Source organism: Lactuca saligna, chromosome 4 (assembly GCF_052625555.1).
Source record: "Lactuca saligna cultivar CGN05327 chromosome 4, ASM5262555v1, whole genome shotgun sequence".
Taxonomy (NCBI): Eukaryota; Viridiplantae; Streptophyta; class Magnoliopsida; order Asterales; family Asteraceae; genus Lactuca; species Lactuca saligna.
Genome location: NC_136420.1, coordinates 55,948,360 through 55,968,815, shown reverse-complemented (window position 1 = coordinate 55,968,815; position 20,456 = coordinate 55,948,360). Strand labels below are relative to the sequence as shown.

The 20,456-nt window shown below is 29.6% G+C and overlaps 4 protein-coding genes across 5 annotated transcripts; 2 read left to right on the top strand and 2 right to left on the bottom strand.

Moving 5' to 3' along the window:
* Window positions 1–1,292: 1,292 nt before the first annotated feature.
* Window positions 1,293–3,039, top strand: LOC145038523 (transcription initiation factor TFIID subunit 11-like). Of its 2 annotated transcripts, none has more exons than XM_078986859.1 (6): window positions 1,293–1,393; window positions 1,524–1,646; window positions 1,775–2,102; window positions 2,177–2,264; window positions 2,340–2,439; window positions 2,595–3,039. In XM_078986859.1, exons 3-6 carry the CDS (start codon window positions 1,780–1,782, stop codon window positions 2,720–2,722), a joined length of 639 nt encoding a protein of 212 aa, XP_078842985.1. In that variant the 5' UTR covers window positions 1,293–1,393; window positions 1,524–1,646; window positions 1,775–1,779; the 3' UTR covers window positions 2,723–3,039. The 2 variants fall into 2 exon arrangements, with proteins under 2 accessions (XP_078842985.1, XP_078842986.1); XM_078986860.1 differs by having other exon boundaries at window positions 1,721–2,102.
* Window positions 3,040–6,182: 3,143 nt separating this feature from the next.
* On the bottom strand, window positions 6,183–8,132 carry LOC145041914 (Polynucleotidyl transferase, ribonuclease H-like superfamily protein). Its single transcript, XM_078990162.1, has 6 exons — window positions 7,811–8,132; window positions 7,606–7,665; window positions 7,104–7,216; window positions 6,905–6,973; window positions 6,751–6,802; window positions 6,183–6,656 (listed from the first exon to the last, which is right to left on the bottom strand). The coding sequence occupies exons 1-6, from the start codon at window positions 8,078–8,080 to the stop codon at window positions 6,525–6,527; spliced, it is 696 nt and encodes a 231-aa protein (XP_078846288.1). The 5' UTR covers window positions 8,081–8,132; the 3' UTR covers window positions 6,183–6,524.
* Window positions 8,133–9,011: 879 nt separating this feature from the next.
* On the bottom strand, window positions 9,012–11,400 carry LOC145041913 (calmodulin-like protein). The gene is made up of 6 exons (XM_078990161.1): window positions 10,937–11,400; window positions 10,509–10,604; window positions 10,277–10,426; window positions 9,798–9,858; window positions 9,428–9,552; window positions 9,012–9,319 (listed from the first exon to the last, which is right to left on the bottom strand). The coding sequence occupies exons 1-6, from the start codon at window positions 11,285–11,287 to the stop codon at window positions 9,212–9,214; spliced, it is 891 nt and encodes a 296-aa protein (XP_078846287.1). The 5' UTR covers window positions 11,288–11,400; the 3' UTR covers window positions 9,012–9,211.
* Window positions 11,401–17,473: 6,073 nt separating this feature from the next.
* Window positions 17,474–19,364, top strand: LOC145041912 (autophagy-related protein 8f-like). The gene is made up of 6 exons (XM_078990160.1): window positions 17,474–17,612; window positions 18,129–18,179; window positions 18,295–18,350; window positions 18,666–18,718; window positions 18,894–19,012; window positions 19,107–19,364. Exons 2-6 carry the CDS (start codon window positions 18,143–18,145, stop codon window positions 19,205–19,207), a joined length of 366 nt encoding a protein of 121 aa, XP_078846286.1. The 5' UTR covers window positions 17,474–17,612; window positions 18,129–18,142; the 3' UTR covers window positions 19,208–19,364.
* Window positions 19,365–20,456: the final 1,092 nt, after the last annotated feature.

Below are 20,456 nucleotides of genomic sequence, written 5' to 3'. Positions count from 1 at the left end.
ATTTTAGTATATGAAAAATGTAGCTACACCAAAAGATAAGTTATGTGATAAATTTAAGGGTAAATAGTATAAAAGACATTCAGTTTATATTAAAATTCTAATTTGATACTGTGTTTTTTTTTGTCTCAAATTTGACATTGTATTTTCCAATTTGTTATAATTCTGACCGGTTGACCAGTCAACCATGTTACATGTTGACGTGGCATGATGACTTGTCAGTTTTGATGACGTATCATGAAATACTGACGTGTCAAAATTGATTTTTTTCCACAAAAAACACCAAGTTTTCACTTTTTTTTTACACTAAGTTTAATATTTTTTTTTCAATTTTAACACTATATTTTTTTGTTTCAAATCGAACATCATTTTTTACAATTTTGTTCAATGTTGATAATTTTCTATTTGAAACCCTATAAATATTTTTTTAATACATTTAAACCATAGTTTTTTTCAATTAAAAACCATAATTTTGTATAAATACAAGGTTTTTTTACATTTAAACCATAAATTTATGTATAAATATTTATTAGTTATATAAAAAAAATTGTATTTTATATTAAATACGCAACTTTAAAATGAGTTTTGAGATGTGGAGGCATGTAGTCGATCAAAACCCGGATATCAAGTTTGCAACCCCTGAAATTTTTACATCTTATTAGAAGCTTATGGTTAGTTTGATTCCCATGATATAACTAATGCATATTTATACATTATGTTTTGAATGTAAAAAAAATACCCTTGTACTTAAATAAAAATGTGGTTTTAAAATTTAAAAAAAATATATTTATACAGCTTAAAATGTAACAAAAAAATATATGTATACCGTTCAAATAGAAAATGGTAAAAATTGAACAAAATTTGATAAATGATGTTCGATTTGGAACAAAAAACATAGTTTCAAAATTGAAAGAAAATATTAAACTTAGTATAAAAAAAATGAAAAATTATATAGTTATAATTCAAAATTATTATATCGAAAAGCGCTTTCATGGATTTGATAACAACCCTGGTTATGGCCGATTTTGTGGAAACGAAGTACTTTGATCACTTGATGGGCATATTATTCAAAATGTAAAATAAATGACCCTAGACAACAAAATGTATAATCGAGGGACGAATTTGGTAAAAAATTCTTATTAGACCCAAAACGAATCCGTGTGCATCTAGAAGAGGCGAAATCAACGACTCGTATTGGACTAAAACTGCATGTTCATGTATAATTGAGGGGCTACTTTTGTAACTCCGTTTCTTATAAACATTCAATTCGATTTTCAGTTTTGTTATTCCATCCCTAGACGCTGCCAGAGCTGGAAGGGCTTTGGCGCCGGCGACCCTATTTGTGCGTTTGAAATTCTTGAAAGTCGCACTCTGAAAGCGTCAGAATCGAATGAAGGTAAACGTCGCACATCTTATTTGGAAATACCATGCATTTTGCGTTGGATGATACTCTTATTTCAATGTGGAAATGGAATCTATCAAGAATCACTGGTTCTATCACGCTTAATTATCAACGCATATTATAGGTTTTTGGATTTTGGGTCGCGAGTGAGGATAAAGAGAGCTGGTGGAAACTTTATCAATCGCCATTGTAGGTTTCATCGTTTTCGATAGGGAAAAAAAGCAAGGAACTCTCGATTATATATTTGGTCAGTACTTTCACATTACTTAAATCTTACTAAAATGATTTTGAAGCTATGAATCTTGACTGTTAGCATCACAGAAACATCTCTGATTGCAAAAACAAAACGTTTTTGCCTAAATTTTGTTCTACAAGGTCTCATGAAGCAATCAAAAGATCCATTTGAAGTAGCATTCGAGGAACTCGATGAATCCCTTCCTGATTCCCCCGACACTCATGATGAGATTATGGCTCAAACTCTATCATCAAAACCAAATATCAACTCCCAAAGAGATGATTTGGAAAACAGTATTCATCCTTTAAACCAACCAAAATCAAGAGCCAGATTGGCCTCAACTTCAGCAGCCATCACAACCAATCAGAAGAACAAAGAAGATGATGAGGAAGAAGAAGAGGAAAACATGGATGTTGAACTTGGAAAATTCCCATCTACAGGAGACCCAGACAAAATGGCCAAGATGCAGTAAGTTTACATATGCTCTTCAAAATCACTTTTAACATCAGAAATAATAATATAATTTTATCTACATGTTCTAGATCAATATTATCTCAGTTCACTGAGGAACAAATGAGTAGGTATGAATCTTTCAGAAGATCTGGATTTCAGAAATCAAACATGAAAAGGGTATTTCTCTTTTTCTCTCTAATTGAAAAAATGAGTATATGAACGAATGAAGCCTAATAATCCTTCTTTATGTAGTTATTAGCCAGCATTACTGGAAGTGCCAAGATTTCAATGCCAATGACTATTGTCGTATCCGGGATAGCAAAGATTTTTGTTGGTGAACTTGTTGAGACAGGTACACATTATACTGCGTTTGACATGCATTGGACAAGGACTAAGACTAAGACTGATGTCAATTTGACAAAAGTTACAATTTTTTGAGCAAATGACGTGATTGCCCTTGTCATCGTTAATTAAAAAATGAAGGAATTTTAAATTGTGATATTGCAGCGAGGGTAGTGATGACAGAGAGAAAGGAGACAGGACCAATAAGGCCGTGTCACATTCGGGAAGCGTACAGAAGGTTAAAACTCGAAGGAAAGATTCCAAAAAGATCGGTGCCAAGGCTTTTTCGGTAGTTATATATGTTTTAGGGTTTTTTTTTTTTTTTTTTTTTTTTTTTTTTTTTTTTTTGCATTTTAAATCTGCGTATGATGATGATTTTGATATGTTTTTCATCAAGGCAATTTTTGGGGGAGAGTATGGTTCAAATTTGTGTTGTTTGATGTTTTAATGTTTTTTTTTGATGGTTTTAGTTTGGGGGGTTTGTTTGTAGTTGAGGGTTAGCAATGTAGATATACAAGTGAGTCTTGTTATTTTGATTTTGAAATTATTTTATATAGGGGAGGGAATTATGTGTACATATTTTATAATGTTGTGACATTGTCTTTCAAAATTGTACTTGTGAAATTAAGGGCTTTTTAGAAGGGTATCAAAAGAATTGAAATTTGAGGGAATTGGAATCCAAATGAAATTGAATTTCTGATGTGATGGACCAAAATGCCCTTCAAATATTTAATTATGCTAAAGGACAAAAACACCCTTCAAATATTTAAGTAGTTTTCAAACCCTCCTATCTCCAACCAATCCTTATTTTCCATTTTCTCTCCCATTTATTCTCTAATTTTTCTCCAACTCATATCAATTTATTCTCCCATTTTGAATAGTATTACATCAAATATGGTGTTATACTATTCATTTCTTTCAAAATGGGGATGAACTTTGCGTTGTCGGTTTTAGTCCATCTGTTTATATATTTATACATTTCTAGTTCATTTTTGCCTACGAATTATAATTTAAATATAATATTTAATACTTATAATATTTTGTTATATATTAAATTATATTAATTAATTATAAATATAAAGTTTGTTTTTTGTTCATCAAATTCATATAAAAATTTAAATACATATTGAAATTTTAAAAAACGATAACTTATTTTACAAATTATAATTAAAAGTGAGTATGTCTCATATTTATATAAATATATGTATAATATTTATTTAAAAGTGTGTATGTATAATATTTTTGAATAAATGCATGCATAATATTTATTTATAAGTATTATAAATATAATCTTTTGTATTTAATATTAATGTAATGAAAAAAATATAAATTATATATTTGTTAAAACTAAATTAGTTGAGGGATATGTTTGATAATTTATGTAAATTGGAATAATAGAATATATTAAGAATATACTTTTTGGGGGCAAAAATGAGGTAAAACATAAAATAGGATTGCAGATGAAATACTATTTACCCTATTTTTTACTTCATTCTTGAGAAAAGAAATAAAGTTGGGTTGGAGATGGTTTTAATAAAATCTATACTTTACTTTTGAGTTAAAGTTTATGGTTTGAAGAATTGCAAACAAAAAAACACACGTAAACATTATGTTCTGACTACTGAGTAGACTATCTAGTATTTTTTATTAAAAAAAAATGAAAGGAAAAAAAGTAAATTTTTTTTCATAAATTGAATTAAAATAATCAATAAAAAAAAGCTATATCGCATTGTTTTGTCTTTTATAAATACAGGACATTCCTTTTTTAATAAAAGTAGCTTGAATTGTTTGGCCTACCAACATAAATGATAAAATCCGTTAAATATGGAATGTACATATGTAATCCCATTGTTATTGAAGGAATCCTCTCTTCAAATTCCTGCAAATTTAGAATCCGTAAAATAAGTGTCATAACATGACACTATTTACTCGATATTTAGTCTCATCAACTCCATAAAACCATTCACACAGTACAATATCAATGATCTTTCACAGTATGTATCTCACATTAGTTTTTGTAATTATCTTTATGATTTTATATCAATGTTGTAAACTAACAAGTAAAAGATATAAAACAGTTAGTATTTCATATTATTATTAAATAAAAAATACAAATACAATAGAAAGGAAAATATATAATTGATAGACTAGCTAGTGGGCCAATATAATACTCAATAGAAAATAAAACCCAAAATGTTACTATTAGGCTAACAAATATAATATAAAATCTCTTTCAAATGATTCTAAATGTACCAATTTTCATATGCCTCCTAGTTTCGACTTTGGTCCGCCAAATTTTAAATGCCATTGTATCTTAATCATACCTTTCGCTAAAAAATATTAAGGTTTCTTGATTTCTAGAGTTTTCAACTCGTCCGCATTTAGTGCAGGAGTAACCACGCAATAATAAAAACACCAAACAGACAAAGAGGAATAATCAATGGATGACACAAGATGACATATCGGTGTATATCTTATGGCTCAACATAAGCAAAGACACAACAATTGGTACTAATCAACATAGATCAAACTTTATATGAGACTATTATGATATATCGCAACACTACTCAAGAGATGGGGAGTATTCAAACACTTTAAAATCATTGGAATAAAATGAGTCATGTCATTTCTAAGTTTATTGGGTGTTATGAACAAATCCTAAAAGCAGGTTAAACGAAGAAGACAAAAAAATAAGAGCTTAGAGCCCGATTTTTTCGTTCACAGAAAGATATAAATCTACACTCTTACTTTTTTGTCTTCTCCATTCAGTCTACTTTCACATCTATGTTGAATTGGTTCATATATAACACATAACAAACTTAGAAACGACATGAAACATTGTGTTTGGATATTCCTCGTCGCTTTAGTATGTTGTGAGGATATATATAATAATAATATTCACCTAGACAATCATAAAATTTGACTTTTTATTGATCAGTGTTAGTTGTTTCATCTTTGTTGATGTTGAACCATGAGCTATACAAAAATATGTCATTTTGTGTTGTCGATTATTCATCAACGCCTGCCTAGTGTTTTTGCAAATGCGTGGTTTCTCCTACACTACAAGCGGTTGAGTTGAACACTCTGAAAATTGAGAAGCATTAATATTTCTTACCAGACAAATATGATTCGGTAAAATGACATTTGAAAATTTGGTGGACCGAAGCCAGAACTAAGTGGCTTTGAAATTGAGGTTCATCATGTGATTATTGTACACAATGCACTCGAATAAGAGGATTATATCTTGACTATCATCATTAGTGATATAAGATGAACTTTTGAAGAAAATATAGAACAAATTAAACTGAGGTTTTATAAATCATAATATAATTGAATGGGGGTGGATTTTTGATGAATAATGACTACGATACATAAAAATACGTGTCAAAATTCGATGATTTGATTTTGATATGTGTGCCATTCTTTAGAACTGTGTGGCGCCATTCTTTCATCCCTAACATTTAGTCAATTTTCATTTTATCCCCTCTAACTTGTGAGTGATTTATAAACTATTCTCGACCTTTTGTTTAAACTCTACTAATATATGTTCATAAAAAATTATACAACTTCAAAAATTCATACTTAACATTAAAAGCTACGTCGTTAAAGTTATCTCATGAATATGCTCGAAACGAAATCAATATTAAATATTATTGAAAATTATTTTATGTTTAAGAAATTAACTTTGGTCAATAATTCGTTAATAAAATCTATAACGTTAAACTTTTCCACAATCAAATAATAAAAGGGATGTAGAACTTCAATAAAAATATATTCCAATGTGGAATCAATAACGTTGATTCATCGTTTCTAAAATTAAAAAAAAAAACATCATTTCACTAAAATAGTAACAAATTTTCATATTTGTTCCACCTAATACACCATTCAAGGCCAAGCATACATTCTTTCAGCCTATGCCTCTGAAAATTCCCAAAGCACAATGTACAACTCAACGTTGGGATTGAGACTGAAGCCTGTGAAATTTGAACTTGGGTCAAATTCCATTGTAAAACACAATGTGCACCCCAACAAGGAATCATGGGTTTTGGTCCATTTCATATTTTCATTGTAGAAGTGAAGAATGGTTATGTCATCTTAGAAGAAGTCCACGTCATCATCTGATTCTGATTGTGGACCTTTTCGAAGCTTCTCTTGGAGCTCCAATTGCTTTGGCAAAACCAACTCTACCCTCTCCCCTGATTCCGAGAAATACCTCTCCAACACCATCTAACATAAATTCATATATTCAAAAAAAACATTTATATGTCAAAATGTTATTTTTTACTATATTATTTTTAAATTAAGGAAAATAGACACTTACCATGGCTGCATAAGCATCAAGACTTTGTTTGCGATCCGATTTGTTGAGGCCCCTAAGAGATAATTATAATTATAATTATAATTATTATCTTTGTGTAAAATTAAAAGCATAGAGTAGTGATTATGAATAATTAGGTGTTGGCATTTTCACATACAGGTTAATCATCCGGTTCATTGCATCTGTAGATGTGCCATGTTCGTCTTGTAAGTATACTCTCCAACCCCTACAGAAATGGTTTGTTACATAAAATGATGTAAATGTAGTGGTTTTTCTGAAAATTTCCCACAAAATAATATCCTAAAATGTAAATTTTGTTGTATTTTTTTATAAGGTACATAGATAAAAGGTTATACCTCTCTGCAGCCCAAATGGCTATCCTACCTGCAACGCTACGAACTTTATTAGATTGTGGCGTCTCTTTTCCATCTGATGAAACGGGCAACCCAATAATAAACTCATCTACCTCCTATTATAATTATATTCTTGTCAAAATCCAAGGTCAAAGAAGTCAAAATTTGACCGATTTAAGTCAAACATGAGCTTCAGGGAGATATTACAAGTACTACAAAATGAAGAATGTTGATGGCAAGAGGATATGTATATTACTACACTTATTTCAAAAATATGGAGATATTTTTCTAGTATGAACATGATGTGTGTTATCCTCTATTGAATATTTGACTTTTGAATGTCAAATTACAATGATGTTTAACTTGTTTTGGTTCAAACAGAAAAAACATATGGTCTATTCAAATCACACTAGTTTGAAGGTACAAAATTAAATATACATGGATCAGTTTTTGATTTTTAATTTTTAGAATCTAAAGGGTAGAATTTCAATAACCAAGAACATACCTGTTCTTGAGCAATTTCAAGCAGACCCTTCTCAAGCTTTTGGCCCCTTAATTCCAGAACCTAGAGTAGACACACACGTGATAAAATCCAAATCAAAAACCTAAGAACCCATTGAGATTTTGCGAATTGGTTATACAAATTGAAATTAGGTATTAAATGAAGATTGAAAAGACCATTAATGGAGATGGAGATGCGAGGAAGAAACCTTGAGGGGGCGAACTGAGAATCCTTTGCTTATGGCAAGACCGGTACGAGACAACCCAAGATCAATTCCTAGACTGAATCCACCCAACCACCTGGAATCAAGCTTCCTTCGCATGGCGTTTGGGGGAAAAGGAAATGGGTGTTCTTCGACTTCGAGTGAGATATCTGCCCTAATTTTTGAAGAACGCAATCGTAGAGAATTGAGATGTTTATTGGAAGGAATAGTGGGTGAAAGTGTAAATAATATTGGCAATCCATGCGTCAGCGCCATTTGCACACTCTGGTTCCTGAATCCACCGGATGTTCGACTCTAACCAGGAGGATAATAATATTATGACTGTTCGTAAAAATAACCCTGATCTTTAAAGTTTTAGCATAAACGCCCCTCAACGTTTCTAAGCCTTTTCTTTTATGGGTTATCAAGAAAAACTAAAAGCCACCTAATCTCGACAATAAACACTTCTAGGTGTAAACTGTAAAGCGCATTTTTTATATAAAAGGATTAATATATTATCACATGAAAATAGTAGGTTATTTTAACAAAATGTTTAGTTTTTATAATATATCTTTGTTGCAAATTGCAAATTGCTTTTTGAATACCTTCTAAAAAATCGAAGAGAAGCATATATCTTTCACAATTCATATGAACTAGTAAATTCATTAAAATATAAATTATTCAATAGGAATGATGATGTATGGTAGTAATTCGCAAAGATATTGCCATATTGGCATAAATTTAGTCATTTGTGTCTTTATGTATATAGTAGATACATAGCATTCATATTTCCCAAAAATAAATTCAAAAGAATAGGAAAGGACCCATTCATTGTTCAATAGAACCCGACAGAATTGCAACCCAAATTACCAAATTAGACCCTTCGAATTCAATTCCAAAGCGATCCTTACAATCGGACTCATGCCAAATTAGACCCTTCGATCCCCAATTATTTATTTATCTATGTTTTTCGTTTAATTTTTTGTACTTTTCTAGATGAAGACTATATACCATTTCGGTATTTTGTAACTATCTTTATAATAATATAACATTTAAATGACAATTGTTGAAGCTTACAAGTATAGTTTTCTTTTAAAAACAAGTTACTTATAATCCAAACATTCAACTTTAACACCCTTATTTCATAAAATAACTACTACACAATTCCTACTAAAATATCCATTACTAAGAAAAACAATGTCACAAGTCACCACAACAACACACCAATATTATAATTTAACAACCAACAACTAAACTAGAAAAATATTACATCAATTTAGTTTTTTTTTTTACATCAGATGTTACTTATCCCAGCAAAAATATAGATAAACAACCACCAACTAAATTAAAATGTTACATTACACACACACACAAACAAGATTTTATAAAATTAAATAACGACATCATTTAAAAAAAATCACAACACCTTATTTTCTCATGATGCCAATTGTGTATTTTCAGACCTTGTCTCATGTGACATCGCTCAACAATCTTAGTGAAATCCTCAAGGCTTAGCTGCCAAACATACGTATTTTCAAATTAGTAAAGTTTTTTAAATCTTCAAGAATTTAATAAAAAAATATTATGGTGAATAAAATAAATAAATTAAGACTACTTGCTAACCTTTCCATCTCCATTGCTATCAAAGAATTGAATCATATCCCCCATCTCTTCATCTGTCCATGTAAAATCATGTGAAGCTGCTACTCTTCTCAAATCCCTAACACCTATCCCCCCTTTGCCTACTTCTGCAAAAACCGAAAAAAAAAAAAGGGTAATTTTGTCATTTATCATCTACTCGCATTCCAAATCATCTTACAGACTTATAAACCAAAACCGAAATAGGCATAGGAATGGAATTGAATTTCATTCCATTTCAATTCCATTCCATTTTCTGCCAATTATACGTGTGATTTCAATTTATGTATATTCCAATTCCTTTAAAAATAAATGAAAACATAAAAGAAAAAAAAAATATAGCTTGTGAAATTACCATCAAACTGAAAGAAGTGTAGTATCAATTCATCCTCTGTCATTTGAACTCGACTTGCAAACTGCTTTCCATAATACCCACAAAAATCAAAATGCAGAAGTTAGGTTAAAATTACTTATATGCCCTTCACCATCAGTAAGAACAAATCAATGGTGTTGATTCCACTAGTGGTATTCCTCTATTGACATTCATTAAAGGGTATTTCAAGTAAGGTAAAATACATGTTAATGCAACAATGTTTTAACATTTTAAGACAAAAAGATGCAACATTTTATGGTTTAACCACTTGAAATGTGGTTTTCATGACCAGTGCTAGTTGTATAAAACTATAAATTGGTAAAAGAAAATGCAACATTATTGCATAAATTGGTAAATAAAAGAAAACATTGTTGCCTAAATAAGCATTTGATTGAGGTCACAGTGTTGCATATTTTAGTCAAACCTTTTACTTAAAGTACAAAAAAAAAAGTCAAACATACCCAGTTTTTCCTCTTCCGATTTCCAGAATCATCTTTACGTACAATCTGCTTTTTTTCAACATGTGATACCTTTGAATCAGATTTTTGAGGAGGCGTTTTGCTCGTTACATCCAAAAAACCTGGTGAATCTTGTAGAGAAAGAGCAATGGCCTGTATCCATAGTGTTAAAAATATGATTGAAATCTTTAGGTCAAATGAAAACCACAAATTCATGCAGTTAATTATAACTTACCTTCATCAAGGCGTCATCATCATCATCACCAACAAAATCCGAGTTTTCTGAAAGCTTTGAAATTTTCTTGCTAGGTGTTGAATTTTTCACCTTTGGCTGAAACAAGATAAACATATTGTATGTTTAAACTGATAGATAGTGTGAAAATTGTTTGTTGGAATGTAAGGGTACAATGTCGTAACACAGTTTGGCTTCTTTGGAGAAGTGAATTATCGAACACTTTTGATTTTCATCGAATTTAACACACGGTTTTATCTTATATCTATTTGGAATACTTCTAATGTCTTTTTAGAATCAAAACACTATATTTTGAACCCAAAAAAAAAAAAAAAAAAACCAAAGTTTCACTTTTGATGAGTCAAACTGTGCCCTTTGAAAACCAACTGAGTTTCATACTTGATTTATTCGCTTCTAATTCGTGTTCTTACCTTCGTTCGAGACATGTGCAATTCATCATCGTAATCGTCACCATCTGATTCACTTGCAGAGCTTAATTCGTCATCCTCAACAGGTGGCTTATACTCCTCGTCGTCCTCCAAACCCACCTTCTGTTTGCCCTTTTTGTTCGCGTTTCGAGAAACAGGAACCGAACCCATAAACGAAGACGCCATTTTGTCTAAACCCATTGCTCTCATTCTCGCCTTGTTCTCTTCAATTCTTTTCATTCTCTGTTTCTCGTACTCTGTCATATTCTCTGAACCGATATTCCCTTTTCTCCGTGGGATCATATCGGAGCCCGTAGCTTCGGTTTCTGAATCTGATTGATTGGCTTGCTGCATATTTGATTGAATTAAGGTATCGAATAGGCTTCTCGACTAAGGTTCGGAGGGATTCGATTGAATTGGGGGATTTTCAGTGTAGGGTTTTATGTTTGTTAGTTTACGAGAGGCGATGAACGCGGGAATGTTATTAGTTTTTTGGGCTATTTTTTTTTTTTTTTTTTTTTTTTTTTTTTTTCAGGATTATTCTGTGTAAATCCAAATTGAATTTTGTTTTCAAGATATAAAACTTAATTGTCCAAACTAAATTCAAATATGATCAGATCCAGTCAAATTATAATTCGGTTGGATTGTTTTTTATAATTCAGTTGTCAAAAAATATAAAATTTTATAATGATATATAATTAAAATATTATCCAATTTTTAAAAAGAAAAAAACAAATTATTTCGTTGTAATTTAAAATTAAAAAAAATACTAATAAGTTATATTATAATTTAATATTTAATAGGTACAACATTTTTAAAAGAAAATGCATATTAATTTTTTTATTAGGTAAAACCTTTTGAAAAAAAAAAAATTGTTTATAAAATTAATAAATAATTATAGATATACTATATATAAATAAATAATAAATTGTTATTCGGTTCTTATTTTATAAGCCAAAACCAGTCCGAAATTCAAGTTTTTTGGTGAAATTCAATCCAAAAATCTGAATATCCGAACCAAATAGTTCAACCTAATTGTCCATGTAACATCCCAAAATTTAAGGCCAAAAATTTCATTTTTAAATAAGTTATTATAAAACCATAAGTATAAAAACATACATAATAACATCTCATGTCAAAACCAAAGTGTCAATAATCAAACATGTTATCATAAAATAATATCAAAGTGTAATCCCAAATATCTCATGAGCGGAAAACACAATGTGATGCGCTGCGATCGAGCCGACTCCTTTTCTTTGAAAACGAAGTACCTAAAACCAAAACTGAAAATCGTAAGCACAAAACTTAGTGAGTTCCCCTATCATACCACATACCACATAACACATAACAAACATACTGTCGGGCAATTTTGGGGTGCCCGACCTACCCTGTCCAACCATTATGGGGTGCTGACCTACCCTGTCTGGCCATTTTGGGGCGCTGACCTACCCATGTCAAGCAGTTTTGGGGTGTTGACCTACCCATGTCAAGCAGTTCTGGGGTGCTGGCCTACCCTTCGGTCCTAACAACTGAACCCTGGGGACTATTTCACCCCCTACTACTACTACGACACATATCATAACATAATCATATTGTCAGACATATCTGAGGTGCCCTGTCTACCCTTCTGTCCTAACAACCAAACTTGTGGACTATTCCCTTCCTACTACCACTATCATATATAACATATCATGCTAGCACATAAACATTCAAGGTAGTAGCAAACCAAACAATTATCACAAAAATAATCATCTCAACTATAATCAACTACTAGTGGGCCGATATGTTGGGTTTTGAGCATTCTAACACTCCTATGGTGTACATGCAAACCCTAAATACCTTGGATCTATGTTTTCTCTATTATACATGCAAATATCAATTTTCCAATGTATTGTCGTAACTAGCATATTATGAAGCACAACTAATATAAAACTGGTAGAATTAGATACCTCTTTTTGTTGATGCTTGATTCCATGGAGCTCAAGAGCCTAGTGCCTCAAATATAATACCTCAAATGGTTCACACAACACCATGAACATTTGGAATAACCATGAGAGAAGATATGAGTTCATTTGGACCGGTGAGGTGAACGGTGGGAACCGAGAGTTTGGATGGAATTTGGAGCAGCAAAGATAAAAGGAATATGATGGACTGGCTAGGGAAGATGGAATTGAGCGGTGGTGGAAGGTTCGAGAAGTAGTGGAGTTGGTGTTTTGGAAAGATTCCATTGGACCATAAAAAATATGAATAGAATCAGTTGAAAAGTCTCATGTAACACAGCTGAAAAAATAAATAAATAAATAAATGTATACAAGCGGTGCACTGTAAAAACATATTTAATATATATTAAATAAATAAGTAATGTGGACCAAAACTTACAAATTAAAAATTAAAAAACAAACAACCAATGAAAGCACAGTACTGTTCACTAAAGGGGTTGTAAATTTATATATATATATATATATATATATATATATATATATATATATATATATATATATATATATATATATATATATAACTATTTTTTCACATCACTAATCTTTTTTTATTGTTATATCCATTAGATGTAAAATCCATGTATTACATGAGTTAACTAAAAAAATTAAATATAAATGTATAAATATTTAAGAACTTTAGATTTATAAAAAAATAAGAAAAATAATGAATTAATAAAATTGATTTTTTTGTATCTTTTAAATTTAATTAAATAAACAAAATTAACTAATTAACTTTAATTTGAGAATTTTGAAATAAGAAGACATATTTATTAATGAAATTGATATTTATTTATTACTACATTTATTGTAATTATTACATTAAACTATTATGTGTAATTTATTAAATTAGAAAAACTCATAAAATGACATGTGAAAAATAAATTAATTCAAAATAACCACAAAATAATATTTAGCAAATTAAATGAGAGTGTAAAATATAACAAAAAAAAACATTCATTTATTAGAATAGGTTTCCATTTTTTTATTGTTATATCTATTTCCATACATCATCAATGGTCAAAAAGGTAAACTTTGAGGGTTTTGGATCCTCATCCAAAAAGTTGTTGTAAGATTATGAAATATCCATGGACACCACCACAACCAATATTATCACCACCACTAAATTGAAATCCATACCCTAAAATAAATAAATAAAAACAATTGAAAATCTTAGTATAAACTTTAAATCAAATTTAACATAATGATAAATGGATTGGGGTATGGTAGCTATAGTTACATGTGTGTGTGAGAGAGAGATGATGGGTTCCATTTTGCTGTCACTGGTGTAGGAGGTGATACATGTGTTTATTTCTAGTGCGGCTAAAGGTAAGAAAAAGATAAACGTTGTCAGTTTATTTCTCGTGTTGTTAGCAATGGAGCTATAACGATTAGGTTTACACCATAGATGATATTAGACAAATGACGACATTGTAGACACAGGAAAAGATAAGTATTGCGGGTTTATATCTCCCATTGCTAAAATGCTAGATCGACGGACCACTTAGTTGTGTACAACCTTTTTAAACTACTACATAAATACTTCATCTGTCTCATATTAATATGTCATGTTTCCTTTTTGATTTGTTTTAAAATAATAGCATACTTTTAAAAATAAATATTAATTTTACCAAAATACCTCTCATTATTAATTAAAATATCATATAATAAAATGCAATAAAATGATGAAATTAAATTGAACAAAAGGGTACAATTGTCATTTCATTTAATAAAGTTAGTAGTAATTAATGTTTTCTTTATTTTGAGATGAGAAGAAGTATTAGTTACGGAGTTTATAGACATGTTAACATAATAGAAAAAACAAAATTAGGTGTTTACAAACATTTAACAAATGGGGATTGACGAAAATTGGCTAAAGAACCAACAACGATAGATATTCAACAACCAGTGACTAAGGAATCAATTTCTCAATACATGTACACAATTTGTAGATTGTTGTCGACCATAAAGACCAAATATGTGATTTATACTAAGTTATATTTAATGGATGTTTGTGATTGCTTATTTAAAGTATTTATTGATTTATTATAGTTTGTTATCGATAATAAACTAATTTTAAGTGATTGATAGAAAATATATTAAAAACACTTATCGAATTAAATAAAAAGTTTTTAATATGTTAACTTATCATTAATTGTCATCTTAAATAAATATTTTTAATAAATATTTTATATATTAGGTTTTAATATAGAACTAATCTAAATATCTTTTTTAAAAACTTAATTTTAGGAAATTGAGTAATTTAACAACTTTTTAATGTATATTTGAAAAAAAAATGACCATTTCTTTTTCTTTTTTTCATTTTTTTTTTCTAAAAATGACCATTTTATGTGGAATGGGGCATTGTAGACCAAGAAATAATATTTTTTTTACTAACTTCGGAATGACATTCCTAATTTCGGACTAAAATTTCGGAGTTCAGAAAAAAAAATCCGAACTTTCATGAACAAGTCTGAAATTCGTAAGAACAATTCAAGAATTTTGAGAAAAAAATTTGTTTTTGCTTCAATTTTATAAAAACTTAAACAAATATAGTAAATGTGAAATATATATATATATATATATATATATATATATATATATCATAAAATCATATATTTTATTGAAAAACGGTTATATAAATACTTAGAAATAAATATTTTTGACCTAAATGAAAATATTTAAAAAAAAAAAATAGTAAAAATAAAATTCCGGAACTTGAAGATCAAACAAAAAATGAAGCATTTTGGAGTTGAGCATTCTTAATTTTTTTTTTTTTTTTTGAAAAGTGGTTCGAAATGTGAACAGTAGTTCGGTATGAGGCGGTTAGGAGAAAATTGTCCTATTTCAAAAACGGGAAAATAGTTGTTATTTATGAAAAAAAAAATTCATTTATAAATATTAGTTATTCAATTTCCCTTTATTTTAATAATATATAGTTTAATAATATACTTAATGAATGAAAACATAATTTATTTTAAATAAGAATGTAATTAACTTTTAGGTTTGTTCATATTTGGACAACTATTTTTTTATATACATATAGGTAATAATTTTTTTGAAAGCATTCACAGATGACCATTATTATAACCGGCTGTAGTAGGTTACATCCGTTCATAATGATCATATGTAAACACTTGCAAAAAGTTCATTACTTAGATGTGTATAAAAAAGTTATTCAGATGTGAACATACTAAAAGGTAAGAGTAAATTACATGAATGATCCCTATGGTTTGAGGTAATTTGTGTGTTTGGTCCCTAACTTATTCTTTTTAATTCGGATGGTCTTTATTGTTTATTTTTATTGCAAGTTTGGTCACTGTCTTACCTGTGCCCGTATTAATTTATTTTTTAATTAATTTTAAAATTTTAATAGACCATATATTTCTGTATCTTTTCATCCTAAATCTAAAACCACATTTGAAAATTTTAATCTGGGTCCCACCAATCACCATTTCATCTCTCATCATCCTCAATTTCAATCTCTTTTTCATCTTTACTAATATCAACGTCTTCATCATTCATTCTTTTTTCGATATTTTAACTTCAGCGAACCAATACCACAACCCGCTGTCTCTTCATCGAATTTTCCATCATCATAACCCAACACATCACAATCTTTGTATGAAAAGAAAATTGATATCAAAGAGAAAAAATTAGAGAACCAGATCAATTGAAAACCATAACATGAACTGCAAATCAAAATTTAAAACTCTATTAACAATATTCTAAGTTGTAACTCATCAAATAATTTTTAATTTTTTTTATATGTTATTGGTCTCCATTTCTGATACTTTAGTAAATTTAAATTTTTCATATTCAATATCTTAAACAATACAATTCTATAAAACGATGATATCTTTTCTTTCCATGTTAAATCCAGAGTTTTTTTTTTTTTAAACAAAATAGTGTATTTTAAAAAAATATTACCAAAATGATGTTGTTTTAAAAATATTTACTATTTAGGTTAAATTTTATACCAAATCAAAATTAAAAAGTAAAATAAAAAAGAAAAGATTGACTTATTAGTATGATTAATTTTTTTATTTGTTCATATTTGGGTTACTGTTGTTTTTTTTACACATTTAGGTAACGAATATTTTCGAATATTCAAATATTGGCATTATGATCAGATTTAACCATATGTGAACATTCAAAAAAATTCGTTACTCTATATAAACAAAATACTAATATAAACAAATAAAAAAATTAATTACATATTGTTTTATTTTTTTATATACAAATAACAAAAGTGAAACATATTGATTAGGTATCGGTATTTATAAATATTACAAAAGAAAAAGATATAAACCATAAATGAATACCAACAATTTAATGTGATCATAATCAATATCCAATAATGTCGGCGATGATCGATGAGAATATCCAAATTTGACGTGGGAGTTTATCCATCCATTTGGATTACATTATTAGTTTAAATTTACTTGGAGAATACCCAAAAAAAACCATATATAATAATAATAATAATTCCATTGATGCTATCTATTGAGTCACCCTCCCAAATTGATCGTCTATATTCTTCAATAATTCAACCCAAATACGCAACCACTCCCCCCCGTTCTTCGCTCAAATACTTCTGAATCCGGTACGATACTCCACGAATTCGAAGAACCAATTCAATAGTTTCTCTTTGGTTACCCACTTCAATCTGATCATCAGCTGTATGTATCCTAAACCCATATTTGTCTTGAATCATTTCGATTTTCCTTGATTACTTACATATATGCAATTGGGTTTTCTTTTCTTCTGTTTTTTTTATTGTTCATGGAACTAAGCTCGATTTTTTTATCGGTGTTTTCTACCTTTCGTCTTGAAATCTACGGAAATTAGGTTTTCTGGGGTTTTTTGTTTGATCATAGTAATTAGCTAGATTCTGTAGCTGTTGTTCCGATACATGTTTCTCTTGTTATTCCGATCGTTCAATTTGATTTTGATATGTGATTTGCTCTTTGTTTTTCATTCGTTTCTGTTATGGAATCAACGGCTTGTAGTTTGCTTGTAAGCTATATTAGCGAATACAAACAATAGATTTCAATTTTTTGATACGTTACATCAAAATTTTAAAGATATGATCATATATTTTTTTTCCCTTAATTTGAAGTGTCCATAGGCATGTTTTTGGATTGAATCATAACTTTTGATGTGCATAATAATTAATATTTCAAGGTCTATTGCAGTTCTTGAAACAAAAATGGCTAAAGGCAACTTCAAGCAAGAGCATGAATTCTGTAAGTTCATATGTCCACATTTTTTATATAATTTATTCAAATTTTATATACCCATAATGATCAAATAATATCTTTTATAATATTAAATGTGATCTTTAATTATTGCTTTCTTCAGCAAAGAGGCACGCCGAAGCTTCAAGAATTAGGGAGAAATACCCGGATAGAATTCCGGTATGAGCTAACCTTTTACTTTTATTTTTGTCCAATCTTTATTTTTCTTATTATATTGAAAATAAAAATATTCAATAACGTGAAAAAAAAATCTTAACTTAATATTATAATATTGAAAAATTTCAGCATCCCAAGAAAAAAAATTACTTAAAATGAGTCGATGACTATACATGCGACACAATCATATATTCACTTTTGTCATACCATATAAACAATAAACAAGACCCCAAAAAAAATCACATAAAACTATTAAAATTACAATATTTGATTTTTTTAAACCTTGCCTTATTTGTACTTTTGTGTTTTTACTCGAAGGTGATTGTGGAAAAGGCGGAGAAAAGCGACATTCCTAACATTGACAAAAAGAAGTATGTTTATATTTCTTGTGTATTATTATTACTCATGATTTTGATATGTTTAAGGTCCTTTTGTTATAGGACATAACAAACGACACAACCACTTTTGTGTTTTTTGCAAAAGACGTAAATACCCCTCAGATCATCATAACATATGTTTTTAAATTTATTTATATGATTATTACAGGTACCTTGTCCCTGCTGATCTTACTGTAGGGCAGTTTGTGTATGTGATTCGTAAAAGGATTAAACTAAGTGCGGAAAAAGCTATATTTATTTTCGTGGAGAATGTTCTTCCACCTACAGGTATTTTTGTCACACAATTTATATAAATGTTTTGAGTTTAGACATATTTATGGCATATTTGAATTAATGTGATTTTGATTGTTGATGTTTGTAGGGGCAATTATGTCAACGATATATGATGAAAAGAAGGATGAAGATGGATTTCTATACGTTACGTACAGTGGCGAGAACACATTTGGGTCCCAGCAGTATTAGTTGCTTTCAGCTTTCAAAATTTATTCGTTAAATAAAACTCTTCTCATTTGCTCATAATTCACATAATATGTTTAGTTGGTTATTGTTGTGTACATATTTCTTACAAAAAATGTTGAATTCTATCCCCGATTAATCTAATCACGTGTTGTCCTTCAAATCTGTTTGAGGAAAGTTTCCGGATAATGGTTCTATTGTTTGAAGTTGCACCGATAATATTGATGATGCTAAATGTTTGGAATATATTTGAAAAATGACCACTTGGTCTGGAATGCTGATTTTTTTTGGAAAGGGAACTTTTCTAACGAGGGTTTCCGGGCCAGCTTTCGCGCACCGATTAATCCCCCGCTGCAAACATAAAGCTTTGCCTTATGCCTTAGAGTCACTGCAGGCGAACCTCCATAGCCACAAGGGCTGAGTGGTGTCAGGATTTGAACATCGGTCAATAGGTTATCCACCATATCTTTCACATGTCTTACCAAGTCACCACAACCCAAGTGGTTTGGAATGCTGATTTAATATATGGTAAACGGGTATATAATTCTGATCCGGTAATCTGGTTCTCCTAAAAATACCCTTTAACCCATTTAAGGCTAGATTTTGTTGTTTCCTTGTTTTTGATTACCAATATAATTCCTTGTTTTTGATTACCAATGAAGAAATGCAGTTTTTATGTAAGTTTCAACTTTGTTTATGGTTATACACATTTATTTTATATTATACCTTAAACCATGTTTAGTTTATGCAATTATAAATGTATTATAAGATTTTCTATGAATTTTAATTGTGTTAATGCAATTACAAGATTACATGTACTTATACATTATACTATATCATAAATTGTTATCATTTCCTAATTTTCGGTATTCTCGAACGTGTTTGGAATCCGAAAATCATGTCTGAAATATGTAGAACTCTCCAGAATACAAGGAACCAATTCCGGAATTTTGGTCCGGACTACCATTCCGGATTTTTTTTGTCCGAAATCCCGTTCGAGAACGTACATACAAAAATCCGTAATTAATAATTATTTTGATTGTAGCACGATAGAACATACGAAACGGTTGTTACTACAACCTGCAAACCTAAATTTGGGCGCGGAATTATGGTGCGCTTACAAAACCGACCAGTTTGTGGGGTGATGTTTACGCAATCATATTTTGGTGATTACATGAACATGTCGATGGGTATCAAATGTCACCATTTACTATGTTACTATCTCATATGCAAGGAATTTACTACTTTTGATCCA